The 17,830-nt window shown below is 35.2% G+C and overlaps 1 protein-coding gene across 6 annotated transcripts in view; it reads left to right on the top strand.

Moving 5' to 3' along the window:
• NDUFS4 (NADH:ubiquinone oxidoreductase subunit S4) overlaps positions 1-17,830 on the top strand; it is a 113,570-nt gene that overhangs the window by 62,833 nt on the left and 32,907 nt on the right. For all 6 annotated transcript variants that reach the window (XR_007410346.1, XR_007410345.1, XM_025434361.3 and 3 more), the window contains exon 3: positions 16,969-17,141. Coding sequence is in view for 4 of the 6 variants with exons in the window: in XM_025434361.3 (XP_025290146.3) it covers positions 16,969-17,141 (173 nt within the window). In the remaining 2 variants the exon portion in view is untranslated. The remainder of the gene's footprint in view (positions 1-16,968; positions 17,142-17,830) is intronic.

Below are 17,830 nucleotides of genomic sequence, written 5' to 3'. Positions count from 1 at the left end.
CTCCCCCTGCTTGTGTCCTCTCTCTCAAATAATTAAAATCTTTAAAAATAAATAAATAAAGTTTGGCTCTTTTATTTTACCTAGTTTGACAATCTCTGCCTTTTAATCCCCATGTGAGTTCTCTTTTCTTTCTTTCTTTTTTTTTTGGGGGGGGGCAACTTTACCCATTTCTTTGACTCCAGTCCTCATGTCTGGCAACCACCAATCTGTTCTCTATCCGTGGACTTGGTGTTTTGTTTTGTTATTGTTGTTAAGATTCCACACATAAAAAAAAAAATCATGCAGTATTTGTCTTTCTCTGACTTATTTCATTAGCACAGTTTCTGTGAGGTCCATCCATATTGTCATTAATGGGAAAGTCTCATTCTTTTCTATGGCTGAATAATATTCCATTATGTACACACACACACACACACACACACACACACACACACACACACACCATGAATTCTTTATCCATTCATCTATTCATTGACATTTAGGTTGTTTTTATATTTTGGCTATTGTAAATAATGCTACAGTGAACATGGGAGTGCATGTATCTTTTTGTGTTAGTGTTTTTGTTTTCTGCAGATAAATATCCAGAAGTAGAATTGCTGGATAATATGGTAGTTTTATTTTTAACTTTTTGAGGACCCTCCATACTGTTTTCTATAGCGACTGCACAAGTTTATATTTCCATCAACAGTGCACAAAGGGGGTTCCCTTTTCTCCACATACCTGCCATCACTGGTTATTTCCTGTCTTTTATAGTAGCCACTTTAACAAGTGTATAGCAATGTCATTGTCATTTTGATTTTTTTTTTTTAAGATTTTATGTACTTATTCATGATAGACACACAGAGAGAGAGGCAGTGACATAGGCATGGGGAGAAGCAGGCTCTCTTCAGGGAGCCGGATGCAGGACTCGATCCCTGGACCCAGGATCATGCCTGAACTGAGGGCAGACTCTCAGCCACTGAGCCACTCAGGTGTCCTATCATTTTCATTTGTATTTAAAATCCCTGCTGGCTAATGATGTTGAGCATCTTTTCATGTACCTTTTGGAAAAATATCTATTCAGATCTTATGCCAATTTTTAAAAAAAGACATTTATTTAAGAGAGAGCATGCAAGGACAGAGGGAGGGGCAGAGAGAGAGGGAGAGAGAAACTTAAGCAGACTTCACACCAAGCACTGAGCCTGTCACGGGGCTTGATCTCAAGACCTTGAGATCATGATCTGAGCCAAAACCAAGAGTCAGTCGCCCAACAGACTGAGCCACACAGGCACCCCTTTCTGCCAATTTTTAAATCAGGTTGGTTTGGTTGTTTTTTTGTTTGTTTGTTTGTTTGTTTTTGTTTTTGTTTTTGTTTTGGCTATTGAGTTGTATGCATTCTTTATATATTTTGGATATATCCTGACCCCTTATCAGATACATGATTTGCAAACATTTTCTCTTGTTCAATAGGTTGCCTTTTCATTTTGTTGGTGGTTTTTTGCTGTGTAGAAGCTTTATCATTTGATTAGTCCAATTATTTATTTTTGCTTTTCTTGCCTTTGATTTCAGTGTCAAATCTGAAAAGTCATTGCTTAGACTGATGTCAGGGAGCTTATTGTCTGTGTTTCCTCCTCTTCCTCTAACCCTTCTTCTTCCTCCTCCTCCTCTTCTCCTTCTTTTTAAGATTTTATGTATTTATTTGGCAGAATGCAAGCAGGGAGAGCTGCAGGCAGAGGGAAAGGGAGAAGCAGGTTCCCCACTGAGCAGGGTGCCTGATGTGGGACTTGATCCCAGAACCCTGAGATCATGACCCAAGCCAAAAGCAGACACTCAACTGATTGAGCCACTCAGGCACCCCTGTCTGTGTTTTCTTCTTAAAGTTTTATGGTTTCAAGTGTTACATTCTATTCTTTAATACATTTTGAGAATTTTGTATATGGTATAAGATAGTAGTTAATTTCATTCTTTTTCATGGGTTGTTCAGTTTTCCCAAATGCCTTTTTTGAAGGAACTGTCCTTTCTCCATTTGTATTTTTCACTCATTAGTTGTAAATTAATTGACTATAAGGGGTTTATTTCTGAGCTCTCTACTCTGTGCTGTTGATCTATGTGAACTTTTATGCCAACTGTAGGTTTGCAATATAGTTAAAAATCAGGATGTATGATTCCTCCAGCTTTGTTCTTTCTCAAGAATGGTTGGCTATTTGGGGTCCTTTTTAGGACTGTGTTTGTTCCATTTAAGAAAACCCCCATTGGAATATTGATAGGAATTGTGTTGAATCTGTGGATTGCTTTGGGTTCTATGGACATTCTAACAATATTTTTCTAATCCATGAGCATGGACTATCTTTCATTTTTTTATGTCTTCATCATTTTCTTCTATCAATATCATATAGTTTCCAGTATATAGGTTTATATAATTGGTTAAATTTATTCCTGGGAATTTTCTTTTTTAATTATTATTTATTTATTTGAGAGAGAGAGTGTGTGCGCCCAAACATGGGGGTGTGGAGGGACTAAGGGAGGAGAAGCAGCTCCCTGATGAGCAGGGAGCATGACATGGAGCTTGATCCCAGGACCTCAGGATTGTTACCTGAGCTGAAGGCAGATCCTTAACTGGCTGAGCCACCCAGGTACCCCTAGATATGTTCTTTTCTTGCTATTTTTTTAAAGATTTTATTTATTTATTCATGAAAGAGACAGAGAGAGGCAGAGACCTAGGCAGAGGGAGAAGCAGGCACCATGCAGGAAGCCTGATGGGGGCTTGATCCTGGGACTCCAGGATCACTCCCTGAGCCACCCAGGTGTCCCCATACTTTTTATTTTAAGACTTTATATTTATTTTTTATTTATTTATCTATTTATTTATTTGAGAGAGAGAGCGCGCGCACAATCACTGGGAGGAGCAGAGGGAAATGGACAAGCAGACTCTGCACTGAGCTAGAGCCCAACACAGGGATCATTTCATGATCCTGAGATTATGACCTGAGCTGAAATCAAGAGTCAGATGCTCAACTGACTGAGCCACCCAGGGACCCTTTTTGAATGCTATTTGAAATGGGATTGTTTTTTCAATTTCTCTTTCTGATAGTTTATTGCTAGTGTGTAGAAATGCACCAGGTTTTTTTTATATTACTTTTGTTCCCTGCAATTATATTAAGTTCACTTTTAATTCTAACAGGTTTTTTTTAAAAATTTTTATTTATTTATGATAGTCACAGAGAGAGAGAGGCAGAGACACAGGCAGAGGGAGAAGCAGGCTCCATGCACTGGGAGCCCGACGTGGGACTGGATCCCGGGTCTCCAGGATCGTGCCCTGGGCCAAAGGCAGGCGCCAAACCGCAGCGCCACCCAGGGATCCCTAACAGGTTTTTTTTTTTTTTTTTTTTTAAGATTTTATTTATTTACTTGATGGAGAGAGAAAATCCAACATGGGGCTTGATCCCAGGACCTCAGGATCATGACCTGAGCTGAAGGCAGATCCTTAACTAACTGAGCCACCCAGGTGCCCCTAACAGTTTTTTGGTAGAGTATTTAGTTTTCTGTATATGTAATAGTATGTCAACTGAGAATAGTGACTATTTTACTTCTTACTTTCTTAATTGGATGTCTTTTATATCTTTTTCTTTCCTAATTGCTCTGGGTAGGACTTCCAATCCTATGTTGAACAGAAGTGGCAAGAGTGGGCATACTTGTCTTGTTTCTGATCTTAAAGGAAAGCTTTCAGCTTTCCACCATTGAGTATGATGTTAGCTTTGGGCTTGTCATGTGGCTTTTATTATGTTGAGATACATTCCCTCTACACTTAACTTTGTTAAGAATTTTTATCATAGGGCAGCCTGGGCGGCTCAGCGGTTTAGCACTACTTTCAGCCCAGGGTGTGATCCTGGAGACCCAGGATCGAGTCCCGCGTCGGGCTCCCTGCATGGAGCCTGCTTCTCCCTCTGCCTGTATCTCTGCCTCTATCACCGTCTCTCATGAATAAATAAATAAAATCTTAAAAAAAAAGAATTTTTATCATAAATCAATGTTAAATTTTGTGAAATGCTTTTTTGCATCTGTTGAGTTGATAATATAATTTTTATCCTTCATTTTTTTTATCCTTCATTTTTGTTAATATAGTATATTTCTGTTAAAGTATAATCTGCCTTTTAATACCCATCTGATTTTCACCCTCTACCCTTTTGCCTTCATAATTTTGGATTAAGTACATTTTTAGAAACCTTTTTTATCTCCTCTGTCAATGTTTATCTGTACTTCTTCTTTTTTTTTTTTTTTTTTTAAGTAGTTCCTTTAGGGATTTATAGTATGCATTCTTAAGTTTTTACATTCTGCCATAAACTAGTAATATATCACTTTACATGTAACATAACCTTGAAACGCTGCTTCCATCTGTTACACTAGTCCTTTGTGTTAATGTTGACATACATTTTACTTCCAAAAATGTTGTAAACCTCATAGTAAATTATTAATACTGCTTTAGACAGTTATTTATTTTTTTTAAAGATTTTATTTATTTATTCATGAGAGACTTAGAGAGAGAGAGAGAGAGAGAGAGAGGCAGAGACATAGGCAGAGGCAGAAGCAGGCTCCATGCAGGGAGCTTGATGTGGGACTTGATCCGGGGACTCCAGGATCATGCCCTGGGCCGAAGGCAGGCGCTAAACCGCTGAGCCACCCAGGGATTCCACAATCAGTTATTTTTAAAGAAACTACAAAACAAGGAGAAAAATCTTTTATATTTACTCACTAATTTGCCATTTTTTGTATTTTTCATTCCTCCATATAGATATAGATTTCTATATCTTTGGTATTTCTTTCAGCCTGAAGAACTTCATTTGAACACTTCTTGTAGTGCAGGTTTATTGGGACAGAATCTCTCAACAGTTGTGTTCTGGAAATGCCTTCATTTTGCCTCTGCTTTTGAAAGACCTTGTCTTAGCTCAGGCTGCCATAACAAAATACCATAGACTGAGGGGTATATATATAACAGAAATTTATTTTCTCAGTTTTGGAGGCTAGAAGTCTAGATCCAAATGCCAGCATGGTTGGTTTCTGGTTAGGATAAACTTCAAGGCTTGTAGATGGCTGCCTTTTTACCTTGTCCTCACATGGCAGAGTGAGAGGGAGGGAGAGAGAACAAGAGAGAGAATGAGAGTGAATATGAGTGTGTGGGTAGGCATGAGCAAACACGTGCTCAGGTGTCTCTTATATGGGCATTAATCTCATTATAAGGACCCTACATCATAACTCATCTAAACCAAATTACTTCCCAAAGGCCCATCATGTCTCCAAATACCATCATGTTTGGAATTAAGCTTTCAAGACATGAATTTGTGGGGTAAGGGGATATTGAATGTTATGGACTTTCTCACTGGATATAGGTTGAAAGTTTTTAATTTAACACTTTAAAGATGCCATTCCACTTTCTTTTTTTTTTTTAAATTGTGGTAAATATGCATAACACAAAATTCACCATTTTAGCCATTTTTAAGTGTATGATTCAGTGGCCTTAAGCTCATTTACAGGTGTTGTGCAGACATCCTCAGTATCCATTACCAGAACTTTTTCACGTTTCCAAACAGAACTCATTAAATGGGTTACCCCATTTACTCCCCATTACCCACTTCACCACATCTCTGGTAACTTTATTATACCTTCTGTCTCTATGAATTTGCCTATCATTGGTTCCTCTTATGAGCACAGTCATACAATATTTGTCAAAGGAGACAAAAGTCTTCAGGAGAGTGGGAGAGAGGCACTGGGTCTCACAATCTAGAAGGTACCTGAAGTCCCGTTTCTGCTTTAGCATTCTTTCTTCACTATTAATAAACCTTGAAGTAGACCGGTCTTGATACTCTTGTTGAAAATCAGTTGACCTGGGGATCCCTGGGTGGCTCAGCGGTTTGGCGCCTGCCTTTGGTCGAGGGCGCGCGATCCTGGAGTCCCGGGATCAAGTCCCGCGTCAGGCTCCCGGCATGGAGCCAGCTTCTCCCTCTGCCTGTGTCTCTGCCTCTCTCTCTCTCTCTCTCTCTCTCTGTCTCTCTGTCTCTCTGTCTATCAAGGATAAATAAATAAAATCTTTAAAAAAAAAAAAAAAAAGAAAATCAGTTGACCGTATATGCAAGAGTTTATTTTGGGGCTATTACATTGGCCTTTATCCATACTTCTACCAGTTTTTTTTTTCTTATACCAGTATTATTTCAAGTACTATATTATTTCAAGAACTATAGCTTTGTAATAAGTTTTGAAATCAAAACAATTGCATCTTCCAACTTTTTTCTTTTTTTTCAAGATTGTTTTGAAGCAAAAATTCCATATGAATTTTGTGATGAATTTTTCTGTTTCTGTAGAAAATATCACTGAGATTTTGATTGAGATTTTGATAGAGTCTGTACATTGATTTGGGTAATACTATCATCTTGATAATATTAAGACTTCAGTCCATGAACATGCCATGTCTTTCCATTTATTTTTGACATCTTTAATTTCCTTAAGCAGTGTTGTGTAGTTTTCAGTGTACATGTCTTTCACCTTTTTGGTTAAGTTTATTCCCAGGCATTTTATTCTTTTTGATATTATTGTAAATGGAATTATTATCTTAATTTTGTTTTCATATTGTTTATTGGTAGCATTTAGAAACACAACTATGTTTTCTGTGTTGTTTTTTTGTCCTGCCACTTTGCTGAACTTGTTCATTAGTTCTAACAGTTTTTGTGAGTGTATATGGAATCCTATAAATCTGTGAACAGAGATGATTTTACTTCTTTATTTCTAATTCGGTTGCCTTTTATTTATTTTGCCTCATTGCTCCTCTTTAGAACTCTGCTTCACAAATGTTTGTTACCTCACCATCCCTAAACTGGTCCCTACCTACTCTGCTTTGAGAACTCCTGTGTTCTGCTTGGGCTTCCCAGTGGTCTGCACTGTGCTTCCAGGGATAAAGCTGAGACAGTTAAGGGCTACATCATGAATTCTTTTTCCAGGGATTACAGTATGATTCTGCCTACTATCTAGTTGTCCAGTACCTGAAAATAGTTGCTTAAAATAATTTTCCCAGTTTTATATGGCAAGAGGAAGTCTGGTAACAATTACTCCATCATGGGTGGCAGTAAAAGTCCATGTACTTTCTACACTGTGACAGTTCTTGTACAATAATGGCTTTGTTAATGAATATTTTACCTTTTTTTTTTTTAACCTACCTTTAACAATTTGCTCAGTTACTGATTCAGCTCTTTCTTTAAAACATACTTTCTGACACCCGAACACACTACATACTATGGCTTAATTTAGGTTTCATTTTAGTATACTTCCAGACTTCAGCTCTTTGTAATTGAGTCATATGCTTACTAAGACTCAGTTGTGTTTGTTTCCACAGATTTTTATGCCAGTTTTACTTGAAATTGTAATTACATAATTTAATTGAATACTATGATCTGATTGCTATATAGGGGACAAAGTTCTTTTCGTGACAGTTCTGTTGAATACTTTGAAAAGACAATACCGATGAATTTCTAATAAACAATTTCTGTCGAATTAAGTGGAGGTGAAACAATTATAAAAGATTGTAGTGTAAAGAAATCACAAAATTCTAAACAAATTTTGGACCCAGCATGTTTCACAGATGTTTTTATATTCTAACTTCATATTTAAGAAGCCAAAACTGGGCAGCCCGGGTGGCTCAGCGGTTTAGCGCCGCGTTCAGCCCAGGGCCTGATCCTGGAGACCTGGGATCGAGTCCCACGTCGGGCTTCGTGCATATGGAGCCTGCTTCTCCCTCTGCCTGTGTCTCTGCCTCTTTGTCTCTCTGTTTCTGTCATGAATAATAAATATAAGTAGATTAAAAAAAAAAAAAAGAAGCCAAAACTATGATATATTTTCTTGGTGGCTAGTGGAAGAAATGACATTTGGAATTTACTCACTGGACCTATACCTGTTAAGTACTGGCCCTGTTATTATTTTATTAAAAGGATGTACATGTATGCTTTTTGAGTTATAATACAATGTTTAAGATATGAATGGATATGTATGCACATGCGTGCGTATGTGCATGTATATATTTACTTGCTTAGGGGTCCCCTGTTGTCACTAATATTTTCAGTTAACTGTCATTTCCTAAGGCAAAAAGGAGACTTCTCTTGGGTACTTTCACTTTTATTCTTACATTAAATTAACAAGAAATTGTCTTACATAGTTTATGTGCCTCCTCACAATGTAGTTTGACTTTCATATCATTGCCTCTTGAATATTGCTTTATTAAACCAGAAGCATTTAGCTTTGGACCCATTATTTTTTATTATTTCCAGCTTCCTTTCCAGATTTAATTTCATTTATTGCTTAAATCATCTCTTGATTTTAAGAAGTTTATTTACCTTCTTCTATTCCTTTGCCTTAATATTAATCAGCAGTTATATCCTATTTAGTTCTTTACTGCTGTCACTTTTGTAATAATTGTTTTTTTTTTGCTTTTGTAATAATTTTTAATTTATGTCAGCCTTTTAATTTGTTACCAGGGGATGTGGAGGACTATTTGATTAAAAAATACAAATTGGATCTTTACAAACTGTAATATGTGACTTCCAAGTGCTTTGTGGCTACACTCTTTTGTCCTTTTCAGTTTCTGAAAAAGCTCTCACATGTCTTATATAGCTACATGACTTAGTGATTTAAAAATCCAAAACCTTTGGGAGCATTGGATTAGAAAGCAAAAATTAAGTCTTTTTAATTCTTAAAAAGTTGATCATTATTATTATAACTTTCTTCTTGTTAAGTTAAAAAATTGTTAGCTTAATAACTTAAGAATGCTTCAGTGAAGCATATTGGTTTTCACTGAGGCAATATTGATCATTTATTTGTGAAGCATGACTTTTGTAGTAACTTTCACTTGTTTCGAAGTTTATAGAAAATAAAGATTGTTTCAAGTGTTTCCCTGTAAAACTGATTGATGTGTTCCAATGGATTTTCCTGATTTGGGGGGGAGAAGTTTATTTCTGTATCATTTTTTTAAAATTGTAGCATTCTGAAAAAAAAAAATCGTACTATTCTGTCATGAAATAGCTGCTTAGCAGACTTGATCTAGCTACCCTGTATGTCAAATCATGCACTACAAAATAGACTGTGTACAGTACTGATCTGAAAATTTTTGCCATCCCCACACCATTATGTTGGGGAGGAAGAATTTATTCTGCCCTTCAGGGTCCTTCAGGATGAACTAAGAATCAAGTTGATATGAGACAGATTAACAGGAGAAAACCAAATTTAATAGTGTACATATGGCAATTCACATAGACATGGAATTCCAAACACAGTTGAGCAATGTGATGCTTATCTGAGCTAAGGAGAGGGTAGGAGTCTGAAGCTACAATGGGCAGAAAGACCATTAGTGGGAAAGTAAGAAGAGGTGTTAAAAAAATTGCCTTATTATATACATAAGTTTCTTAGTAAAGAGGACTCTGTTAATAGCTCTTTTTCTGGCACAAGCAGGCAGTTAAGGGGGGAAGTAAAGAGATTTTCCTAAATCTGCTGGGTTTTGATTGTTTTTAAATCAAAATAATGTTCATGCTAAGTTGTCCTGTCTTGAGATGTCCTGCCCTTGGTCCCTACAATTACAAAGAGATTGCATATTTGTATGATGTTTCAGAATTATATTTTAGGTAGTTAGATTTTAGGTGAGTGTTACCATCTCATGTTGGTTTCTTCTGGTAGCTGCTCTTATAAAGTAACATAATATCACTTGGGTCAATTTTGAAGAAATTTTGTTAATTTTTTGATATGTTTTTACAAGTCAAACACCAAACTCATCCTCTCCTTTGTAGTTCCATGTGGAAGAATACACACTAAATAAATTCAAGCCAATAAATTCAATATATACCTGTGTTTCTATGCCTTTAAAGAATAAATGGAAGTTGGCCTATCTTGTTGGTGGCAATATAAAATTTGACCACAGTTTTGGGAAGCAATTTGATAACATTTCAGGGACCCTGAAAATTCTTATAACCTTTGACTTTGTCAATTTTACCCTCCATGACAGTTAAAGGAATCAGCTTACTGGGATTTTCATTGCAGTGTATTTGAAAGGCAATAATAATGAAACAATTTGATTTTTCAACAATGAGAAATTGTTGCTGATCAGTCTGTCATAGCCACTAACTCAGGAAATAAATGAGTGAATCCCCGTGCACTGTGTTAGCCAACTGCTCCATCCCAGGGATTCCTGAGGGGCCTGGAAAAATCTGAAGCATAGCTTCTAGCTGTGTTTGCCAACACTATTGCTGAACAAACTTGTTGCGACAGAAGCCAATAACTCAAGAGACAAGGATTTGGAAAAGAGAAAGAGAGAAATTTAATTCAGGTGCCAGCAGCCTTTGCAAGTGGCAGGCACAAGCCTTTACAACCTACTTCTCTGCTGGCAAAATGGATACCTAGAGTTTTATTGGGAGAGTTTGAGGAGGGTGGGGGTTCCATATAAGAAAGCAAGCAGAGTGTATGATCATGGGTGGCAGTCCATATGTGTTTAGACCATGATCCCATATGGGCTGAGAAGGGGATACGTGGGGTATGGTCTTCTAGGCATTCCATTACTATCTGGGCTTTTCTGGTCTGGTGTTGGAATGTTCCAGTCATTGCAAAATGTCTTTGTCAATGCCTGAAGAAGTGCAATAAGAAATAAGCACAATGGGTTTTAGTTAGAACTTGAGTTAAGCAGTCTTGTCTATTTCTGGTTAACTATTGGCATCTATAGTTAAACAAGAGGGCTCCCTGACAAAATGGCTAAGACAATGTGACATATCAACTTAATAGATTTTTAATGAGGCCATTAAAACAAATATGAGCACTGGGTTAAAAAACGTAGTGATATGATACTTAAAAATAATCAGTGCAAAATATTATTGGTTTAACTATGTAAAGTGGATATGATATGGATAATTATTGGTAGGTAAAAACAGTTAAAACAGTTGCTAGGGTGTTAGGCATATGGATATATTTTTATAAATTTCTAATACTGTTACAGTGTTTACCAGTCTCATTAAAATCATAAGTATCCTGAAGGAATCATCTTCTTTGTCCCTCATCATCATGTATTTTCTGATACTCTTTCACCTTTAAAACCTGATTTAATCCTTCCAAACAGTGCTATGACACAGGTACTGTGATACAGTTTAAAGGAGGAAACGGACATACAGAAAGGTGAAATAGCTTGTCAGTATTGCACATGTAACAAATGGTGGAGCTGGCTGGGTTTCCTCCAGATTTATCTGAATTCTACTTCCTTGCTGTTACCCAATATTGTATTTCACGATATGATTATTTAGTTATTTCTCCCACACATTACTCCCACTATGGGTGTACAAATTGTAAACTTAGGAATAAAATCTTGTCTTTTTTTTTTTTTTTTTTAAGATTTTATTTATTCATGAGAGACACAGAGGCAGAGACAGGCAGAGGGAGAAGGAGTCTCCCTGTGGGGAGCCTAGTGAGAGACTCTATCCACCACTCTGGGAACACGCCCTGAGCTGAAGGCAGATGCTCAACCACTGAGTCACCCAGGTGTTCCAAAATTTTGTCTTTATATGCTCTGCAGCCCCTGGCATAACTAAATTGGCATAGTAGGATCTTTGATTTTGAGTTGAAACAAATAAAGGCAAATTATATCTTATTTTTTCAATTACATGAGTGTCATAGGCTTACTAGTATGTGTTTTCATACTTTGTAAAACCAATTTAATGTATATTTGACTCCGTGTTTTTGATGTATACAACAAATGGGACATTCAGCTCTTTGGAAAAGCTACATTTTTCTCTTCTCCAGACTTGTAGCAATTTACTGACTCTAATTACAAAACCCTTTGTTGTATTTTGATTACAAAGTTTTCAAGGAAGATGGGAGATTCTCTGCATCTTAACACCAGCTTTTTACTATTTATTCACCCTGTCCTTTTTAAAAAGTTCATATTAATTTTCATGAGAATAGAGACGATGCATGTACTGTTTTGAGCATTGTGTCCAATAACTAATACATAGTAGGTGCTGAAAAATATGTTGAGTAAATGAGATATATTCTTTTTGTTGTCTGAGGTATGCATTTTATGTATGTTAGTTGTCATTTTACCTCATTTTGATTTTATAGATAGCAAATTAAGAAAAGCTTATTCGTTTGCCCACATTTGGGACTCAGCCCTTTGGCTTTAACCATTGCTCCTGCTCAGAAGGATCTGGGAGTAATGAAAATGGTTTGAGATTGAGAAATGTCTCTAATTCTTAGTTTTTTTACTTGTTTTATGATTTGCAGTCATTTGCATGTTACTATTTCTATCTTAACATTTTATTTAAAGCTTTTGGTTCCATGATACCCTTACCCAGTATGCAAAATGTAATGTTATATTCCAACACTGTTTCATCACCTGGTTGGATTCCCACATCAGTGCATTTTTGCAATTTTTATTTGTATCTTAATTTTTATGGCCACTGATTTTTTTTTTTAGAAGTGCTTCAAGTTCTTCCGTGATAACTAAATACATTTGTTGGTTATGCTGTCAACTCTTTATATTTTTCAAAGTGTAAAATTTATTTTATAAAATGCCCTTCATTATTTATGAGATCATTTCATGAATTTCTTGTGCTAAGTATCTGTGGGGTACTTGAAAGGAAGTTTTTATTACAGATCTAAAATTGTTTTCTTTTTAACATCTCTCATGGTTGAAGTAGAATATAAACGCAGTCTTCAAATTTAGATCAGTTTTAGCCCTGGAATAAATTTAAATACATAATTGGTAACTAAAAGTTTGCAGTAGAACAAGTTTCTGTAACAATATTTGTACTTAATGTTCCAGTATGTGCTTTATTAAAACTTTTCAACAGTGTGTTTTAGTGAACTTATTATCAAAAAGCCTGGTTAAAATTTTGGCTCTTACGGATGTACGGGGAGATCAAAAATTCCCCAAAGTGGTGAAAACCTTTTTCATTTATTTCTCTTTATGACAAGTGTAAACTATTAAGGTTAAGTGGGTGGGGCAACTGGAAGTAATTACTAAGGCCAGTGGCATTTTTGTGGTTTAATAAAGGCAGAAGCTAATTATTCAGTTTTTATTTAAGTGAAATGGTGCCAAAAAGGAGGTTCCTGCAGAGCAGCTGCACTCCTTCAGTGTTACCCTAATTTACCAAAGACACAACTGTCACAAACAAAACTTTTAAACTTGATATATAGCCACAAAAGTAAGGAGGCTTTTGTTTGGAGTGCATGCAGAAGAACTCCTTTATACAAATCAACCGGCAGATGACGGACAATGATGAAAATTTGATTCTTTGAAGTCATAATAGTCATTGAAATGTGTGAAATTCTGGTATTGAAAAGAGAGCGACCAGCAAGACTCTAAATCCTGGGTGGTTGCAAGAAGCTTGCTGGGAGGTTTTTCTGCATTTTGACACCAACTTCCCATTGCTTGTTCCCTGCTTCCTTTGTTAAAAAAAAAAAAAAAAAAAAAAGTTGAATTCACACAACATAAATGGGGACAGTTGATAACCGAATCATACAGTTTTTATATGGAAAACTAATATTTTATAATGGAAATCGGTGTTTGAAAGAATAAAGTTTATTTACATATGCTGGCATGTACTTTCTTAATGATTTTTAAAATTCCTCTTCCATTGAACTAGACTTATGAAATAGAAGGTCAGCTGTACGCTCTTCCAGAATTTAAAATTGTAGAAGAGATGATACTGAAAGAGTGGAACTTTGGAATTATGATATGCATCTTTTCAGTAGCAGATATTTGAATGCCTTTCAGTCTACAAATCACTAATTATTGCTTCTTAAAAATCACATTATTATACCTATGATTGTGAAACTTAAGATAATGACATTCTTTAATAATTGGAATATAGGTTTTATGCTTACTCATCTGTTTAAAAGTTTTGAAATTCAGTAAATTAGTGTGTATTATCCAAAGGGTAACTTGATGTGTTAAAATTTATAGATAATTATTAGCTAGTGAGTCTTGAGTTTCTTCAGGTAAAATCTTTAAGACTTCTTATCAAATGCGATTTAGCTTTTCTGTGGTCATAGAATATCATGAATTGTTATTTATAAATATTTTACCAGTAAAATGAGAAATCTATAAAAGGCAATATTGACATCTTCAAAACATATCTTTTATAAGCAGCGTTTTGTTTTGTTTTAAACCACAGGTGATCCAAATTGCAATACCAGAGTAGAAATCTAGAGTTGATGTCTTTGGTTTTTGGTTCAGTGTAGTTTAGTTTGCAGATGTTTTTATTTATTTATTTTGAGGGAGAGCAAAGATTTCAAGGCACAAGTAAAGATTTCAATATAGTGCCTCATAGTTCTTTTCAAGTATTACATTGTTTTAATGGAATCTTGGAGTGGGAGCTTTTAGCCCATTGAAATGTGGCTTAAAGGACAGGTTCTTCTGTCACTAGCTGAAGCTGTGTGGATGAAATGATAACAATAGTGTCGTAATGCATTTTAAAAGTGTGAGAAATCAGTTTGTCTAGACTAAGAGTGTGCCTACAGGGACTAGGAATTTTAGAGCTTCTGTGCCCTTTAGGTGTCAAGTATGTGAGCGATGCCAAGCCTTTTCATCCTCGTCTTTGGCAGCAGCTCAACTGGGCTGCAGTACCTTACATGTCTTTTGCCGGCAAAAACGGATTCTGTGTCAGGACAACTTGGTCTTCAAAATTCAGTAACTTATTTGTGCCAGTGCCAACTTTAAATTGAGGAATATCAACTTTAAATTGGGGAATATCAATTTAAAAAATGCTATACTTTGAGAAGCTATGGAGGCACTCATGGTTGTTCAAAATAAAAAGAGCTCGGTAACATTTTATAGCCACTTAAGAGAGATTTTCCATCCTAAAGAAAAAATCATTTTCCTATTCTATTTTAATAGATAGTACAAATCAAGAAATGCTATTTCCTTTTTTAAAAGTTTAAAAAATTACTTTAGTGTATATATCTCACAATATAGGAGATTATAAAGAGAAAGTAATGTTTCCTGTCATCTCATCTTTCTGAGCTAATTAATTAGTGTTAAGAGTTTAATAGTTTCCTTTCCTGTAAGTCTTAAAAAGTAGCTAACTTGTAGATCCAGTGTTTATGGACTCAACTCATATTGGAGGGTTTGCTGTGGAATTTGGAAATGATACCTTATCCTGTAATTTTATAATACATGTGCATTGTTTGTTATATCCCACTTCAGCTATAGCTGAAAAAATGTATAAAATAAATATATGTATTTAACATCAATATATAATATTAAATAAGTTAATATGACAAATTATTGAGGACTTCCCATGAGTTTCTTTAAGCTCTTTAAGTCATCAGATGTCATCATACTTGAAATTTCTTTGAAATTGAACTTGACAATTAAAAATGATCAACTAAAACTTAGTTTAGTTATATGTTTAAAAATTATGAGCCAGTTGTGCATATTCTGCTTTTATCCTGTATACAAAGAAACTTTAAAAATGTAGGTATGTACTAGAAGTGCGTATTTGTATAATAAATATTTATATGGGTTATTTTGGTAGTTTCTCCAGACAAGCTGTGACAAAGTAACCACACCTAGTTATTGGTGTAAGTAGAAAGACATCATGTCAAGCAGAAGATTGGTTGCCAGCTAAAATAACTTTAAACTATTTATTTATTTATTTATTTATTTAGAGAAAGATAGCCTGAGCATAGCAGGGGGAAGGGTAGAGAGAGAGTGAGAGAGAAGCAGACTCCCCACTGAGCAGGCCTGACATAGGGCTCAATCCCAGCATCCTGAGATCTTGACCTTTGCCCAGTGCCCAAGGCAGCCACTCAATGGACTGAGCTACCCAGGTGCCCCTAAACAATTTTTTTTAAGTCTGAGTAGGAAGGCCAGTGCAGTCAGAAATATATTTAGTATTTGCCCAGTACCTATTTGCAGCACCAAGTGTTAACACAATTATTTGGTCCATAATATTGTTTAGAGTGGAACTATAAATTAAATAAACATTTGTCTTTAGTGGATTTATTACAATTAAATTGAAATTCACAGAATTTTCCGGTTTTCACAAGTTTGGTATCATTTTCATGTTTACTCTGTTGTTTTTAACCAGTTATTTAAAATTTACCTTAGTAAGTGAACCATGATATGATAATGCTTCATTTATAAGAATATGGTTAACCCTGATATGATCTTACTTTGATCAAATATAGTGTTTCTACTATTACTGAATGGAGACTTAAATTCTGAATTACTTTACTATTTTGTGTCCTGATTGTACCATATTTGAGAAATAGGTCTAAACTGGGGTATCAGAATTATATGCATTTGTCAGTTGAGCATTTGTTACTAGATAAAATTTTTTTTCAAAAAGAGAAAGCTACACAATTTTTACAGAAAGGTGAAATGAAAACAATGGTAACTTTTTTGGTTTACTTTTGCAGAGTAGATTTGATGTATCATTTTCTTTTCAGTAGATTTCACCAAAGAGAGATAAAATGGTAGTATCTAAAGTTGTTAATTGATTTTGTTTGCCAAAATGCTTAGGCCTTTCTCTAAAGAAATGCCTTGTTGTAAGCAGTTTGACACAAATCACTGGTAATGGACTTTTTTCTATTTAAAAGTTATCAATATTTTATATCTCCTTACTCCATTCACAATTTTTCTCTCTTACTAGTTATACCAGCTCATGAAATAAGAGTCTACTGATGACAGGTTCATCTACGAGCAAACACTTCAGAAATTACCAATGTTTTGTTGGACAGAAGGCACCTAAATTTTTTTTTCATGAACCCTTTTCTACTGTACCCTAACTACTCCCAATATATCTTTTTCAGATGTCAAAATAGCAATATATAGGGTAAATAGTAGAGTTGGTGAAATCAGAAAGCTAAAAACCCCAGTTGAGAAATCTGAATAGGGTTATATGGGTATACAAAGCAGCAAAAGTACATCAGAGTGTATATGAGCTGTTAGAAATGTGTTTGCTTGTTTTTCTGTAGGATATTACTACTTTAACTGGTGTTCCAGAAGAGCATATCAAAACTAGAAAAGTCAGGATCTTTGTTCCTGCTCGCAATAACATGCAGTCTGGAGTAAATAACACAAAGAAATGGAAGATGGAGTTTGATACCAGGGAGCGATGGGAAAATCCTTTGATGGGTTGGGCATCAACGTGAGTACTTTGGTTTAATTTGAATATTGTTTTCTGCCCTCTTTCTGTATAGATTTTCCTTGTAAATATATTGAATTGTAAACTTTTTCATGTACAGTATATCCTTTGATAGTACTTTTTGAGAGACCATTTATGTAGATATCGTGTTCAATGATAGACATATATATTTAGTATTTATGTATGTGTGGCCCAGCACAATAAATCCTAGAACCAGTCTTTTCGGAGTATTTATTGGATGAAATGACTGATAATGTGAGCACTGTTAGTATGTTCTCAAATGTCGTATATTAGTTTAAGATACGATGTATGAATAGTGTTAATAATTTAATAACACTTTTGTTTATTTTTTTGTTGTTTATTTTTAAATTATTTTTTGTCATTGTTTGTAAGGAGATGAGTTTAGAAATTAGCTATTTTGAGGGAAACTTGTAAGTTCCTGTGATCTTGTGATTAACAGATTTACAGTGCATTGGAACAAAGTGGTTATAAATTCTGTGGCACCAGTGAAGTAAGTCAGTGACCTAAATATCTGTGGTGGAATAAAATAGCAGAACTGTGTTCTTTGTAGAACACAATAGAATATCTGTGTTAAATAGCAGAACTACCCCTAGTTCAATACAAGCTGCTGCTACTAGAGAAAATAGCCAGATAAGTTAGAAAATTATCAGTCTTTTTTTTTTTTTTTAAGA

The sequence above is a fragment of the Canis lupus genome, chromosome 4 (assembly GCF_003254725.2).
Source record: "Canis lupus dingo isolate Sandy chromosome 4, ASM325472v2, whole genome shotgun sequence".
Lineage (NCBI taxonomy): Eukaryota > Metazoa > Chordata > Mammalia > Carnivora > Canidae > Canis > Canis lupus.
Note: the sequence above shows the minus strand (reverse complement) of the source record. Positions and strands in the feature narration are given on the sequence as shown.